Genomic DNA, 4,073 nt, shown 5'->3' with positions numbered 1-4,073 from the left:
TACAATTAGTTTATTACAAGTAGTTTGAATGGCAAAGTCCAGCTCTCTAAATGATCAGGCAGTTTTTTCAGCCTCATATTATATTAAAACTGGTCTTTTTCCTTCACCAAGCCCTTAAATTACAGCCTCCAAAATTTCCAGCCGTGAGATATGTGAAGTTATAATGTAGCTAGATAATGCCTGTTTTGTTGTGCACCATATCTTGCTCATCTACAACAAAATGACAAGGCCGTAGTTGTTTTTCTCATTGGGCTTGCCGTGTTTTGCATATGAAAATGTGACCCATTTGCCTCCGTGTCGGACAGGATTTGAAAGCTCTACTGAATTATTAACCTTCAGTGCAGGAATTCAGATGCATTTGTGCAATCTCATATTCGTCTGCATATGCATGAACCCAATTTTGGATTTCTGCACTCAGGCACTGTATGATTTCCCAACTGCCACACCAAACTCATTTTGGGTTTGAATTTGAAGTTTATCTTCCACGATCAGTCAAATGGCACTGGAAGGACCCGTAGGCCACAAACCTTGCCACAGTTTGAGCTCTCGAGTGACTGATGGGTTTCCTGCAGAGTTTGAGGAGATGAGAAGATGTTTGCAGACGGCACACACACTTCTGGCTCGAGTTCAAGGTTTCTGGAAATGCTAATGTTTCCAGCAGGTCTCTGCTTCCCTACCAGGAGAGCAGGCCTTCACTAAAAGAGCTGCTAAAAAAAGTGCTTTGCATGTGTGCATCTGAGATACTGGTGATGTTCAGTTGGTATCGTAGCATTTCTTCTCTGCTGTTTTTTCAGTTCAGGTTGAAACGTGATCATTTTTGGGGCATTTATGTGCAGGTATTTCACAGTTAACTATTAAATAATTAAAATCTCATCCAGACACAATTTTGAACTTTTTCTTTTTCTTTTTTTTTTTTTGAGATAATTTGAGTTTGACAATAGGCCATATCGTAGCATTTCTTCTCTGCTGTTTTTTCAGTTCAGGTTGAAACGTGATCATTTTTGGGGCATTTATGTGCAGGTATTTCACAGTTAACTATTAAATAATTAAAATCTCATCCAGACAATTTTGAACTTTTTCTTTTTTTTTTTCTTTTTTTTTTTGAGATAAGTTGAGTTTGACAATAGGCCAACACATCAACATTATATATTTTACATATATATTTTTAGATCTTTATATTTTTAAATATATTTAGTGTTTTTATACATTTAATATATTTTTATATATTATTATATATTATATAATTATATTATATTTTTTAATACTTTTATTCAGCAAGGACGCATTAAATTAAGGATGTATTTAATTAAATTAAACTGATCAGCAGTGACAGTAAAGCCATTTATAATGTTAGATTTCTGTTTTGAATAATTGCTGTTTTTTTTATTCATCAAAGAATCCTGAAAAAAATGTGGCATGGTTTCCACTGAAATATGAAGCAGCACAACAATTTTCAACATTATGTTCAAACTTTTTATTAAAACAAATATTATTACAACAAGAAAATAGATTACAAATTTTTAACACTTTTTTTTTTACATTTTAAGACCAAACACAAACATAATACATAACCTATAAAAAAAAATTAAATAAAATAACAATAAAAAAAGAAAGTAATAAATTAAATAAATAAATAAATAACCACAAAACTATCATAAAATAAAGAATACAACTAATTATAGAAAATAGTAGTCATTGTAATACAAATAGATAAAATACAATATATACTTAATACAATTTTCAACATTAATAATAATCAGAAATGTTTCGTTAGCAGCAAATCAGCATATTAGAATGATTTCTGAAGGATCATGCACTCTCAGAAAAAAAGGTACAAAAGCTGTCACTGGGGCGGTACCTTTTCAAAAGGCACACCTTTGTACCTAAAGAGTCCATATTGTTACCTTAAAGGTACATATTAGTACCTAAAGTGTACATATTAGTACCTAAAAGGTACAAAAGTGTACCTTTAAAAAAGGTACCACCCTTTTGTACCTTTTTTTCTGAGAGTGTGTGACACTGAAGACTGGAGTAATCATGCTGAAAATTCAGCTTTGCATCACAGGAATAAATTACATTTTAAAATATATTTAAATAAAAATAAGCTGTTTTAAATTGTAATAATATGTACAATTTTTGTTGTATTTTTGATCAATTAAATGCAGCTTTGATGAGCAAAAGGGAACTTCTTACTAAGAAATTGCAAAATCTTACCGACCCCAAACTTTTGAACGGTTTAAGTCTTAGAGTTTAACATTGAACCATGCTAATAAATATCTCTTTTTGCGCTTTTCTGTGTGCAGTTACGTGGATACCGAGGCAAGGAGCCGCTGGGATTGCAGATCTTCATTGGCACGGCAGACGAGCGCATCCTGAAGCCTCACGCTTTCTATCAGGTCCATCGCATTACCGGCAAAACCGTCACCACCACCAGCTACGAGAAGATCATCAGCAGCACCAAAGTCCTGGAGATTCCTCTCGAGCCAAAGCATAATATGAAAGCAATGTGAGTAAACCTTGATGATGATGATGATTCTTCCTCCTCCTCCAGTTTTTGGTTTTAAATATGCATAGTAACATGATGCTTCTAAATGCTTCTCAGAATCGATTGCGCCGGGATTCTTAAGCTTCGCAATGCCGACATCGAGCTGCGAAAAGGAGAGACCGACATCGGGCGGAAAAACACACGTGTTCGGCTGGTTTTCCGTGTTCATGTTCCCCAGCAAGGAGGCCAACATGTGTCTCTGCAAGTTGCTTCGCATCCCATCGAATGCTGTGAGTAACATTAGTCTCCAAAGTGGTGAAATCAGAATGAAATCAAAGCTAATTTCTTTCTTGGTTGCTTCAACTCTGAAGGACCTGACGGGTTTCGCGGCTGGATGTTGTAATGTCAAGTATTTGAAGACTTTGTGTGAATATTTGTCACGCTCTTATCAGATATCAGGTGGTTTTGAGTTGCATGAAATTCTGCCGCCATGTCTGGTTGCTCTGCTTCCTCCTCCGTTGGGTTACGTTTGATGCAAACCAAGGTAAACTGTGCCAAAGAGGAATGAATTTAAAATGAGCCTGATAAATGACGGCTCCCCAACCCCCTGTTTCTCTGATAGGAAGTTAAATCTCTTGTGCCAGACACTGAGATATTGCAGACGTATCTCAGCCAGTTCTCAGGTAACACGCTGTATTATTTAAGAGTATGCTTCAGTAATTCACATTACAGCACGTCGCACATCTGTCCAAAGGTCGCTCGTATTTGTCTTAATCACAGTAGCTGTGGCGGATATTAAATCACTGATAAGTTTCACCAGTGCGTGTCCTTAATATCACGACGACAACCTTTATCACCATGTAAAACAGGATTTAATACTCCTTCAGCCTAAAGTAAATGAAGAGGGCGTTTAATGAGCCGGATCATCCTGTCTGTTTGTTTACGTGGCGTAATGTTAATTTGGCTGAAGCAAATTAATTTCATCAAATGTTTCTAGTTAAAAGCCTCTTAATTTCAATACAAATAAATAAAACATGAATTCCCTGAGCTAAAGTATGATTGCTTCCTAATCTGTTGAATGACTTGCATACATAAATTCATAGTTTGAGATTATTAGTGTTATTGCTTGTATCATTTAATAACAATCCATCCCAAGCTTCAATCACAGCATTATATATTTATATATATATATATATACATTTTGTTATATTTAATATATTTATATATATATATACATTTTGTTATATTTAATATATGTATATATATATATATATATATATATATATATATATATGGATATGTGTGTGTGTATAAACATTTTATAAACATGATGAGGTTAAGTGTAATATATATATACATACATATATATATATATGGATGTACTAAAAAAAATCCAATACATTTATGTGTAATTTTTTTCTTTATTAATCTTATAAACATAAGGTTAAGTGTCTTTTTGGGAAATATTTATTAGTAATTAGTAATATTATTACTGATATATTGCATAAGTTACTGATATTTGTGACCCTGGAGCACAAAAGCAGTGTTAAGTCGCTGGGGGATATTTGTAGCAATAGCCAAAAATACA

The 4,073-nt window shown here is 33.8% G+C and overlaps 1 protein-coding gene across 2 annotated transcripts in view; it reads left to right on the top strand.

The window, feature by feature from the left end:
- The window catches only part of LOC107558753 (nuclear factor of activated T-cells, cytoplasmic 2-like), a 37,443-nt gene that overhangs the window by 8,242 nt on the left and 25,128 nt on the right, over positions 1-4,073 (top strand). For both annotated transcript variants that reach the window (XM_016242427.1, XM_016242428.1), the window contains exons 4-5: positions 2,304-2,506; positions 2,603-2,775. In XM_016242427.1, the coding sequence (XP_016097913.1) occupies positions 2,304-2,506; positions 2,603-2,775 (376 nt within the window). The remainder of the gene's footprint in view (positions 1-2,303; positions 2,507-2,602; positions 2,776-4,073) is intronic.

The sequence above is a fragment of the Sinocyclocheilus grahami genome, unplaced genomic scaffold (assembly GCF_001515645.1).
Source record: "Sinocyclocheilus grahami isolate Dianchi unplaced genomic scaffold, SAMN03320097.WGS_v1.1 scaffold657.1, whole genome shotgun sequence".
In the NCBI taxonomy this organism is placed as follows: Eukaryota; Metazoa; Chordata; class Actinopteri; order Cypriniformes; family Cyprinidae; genus Sinocyclocheilus; species Sinocyclocheilus grahami.
Note: the sequence above shows the minus strand (reverse complement) of the source record. Positions and strands in the feature narration are given on the sequence as shown.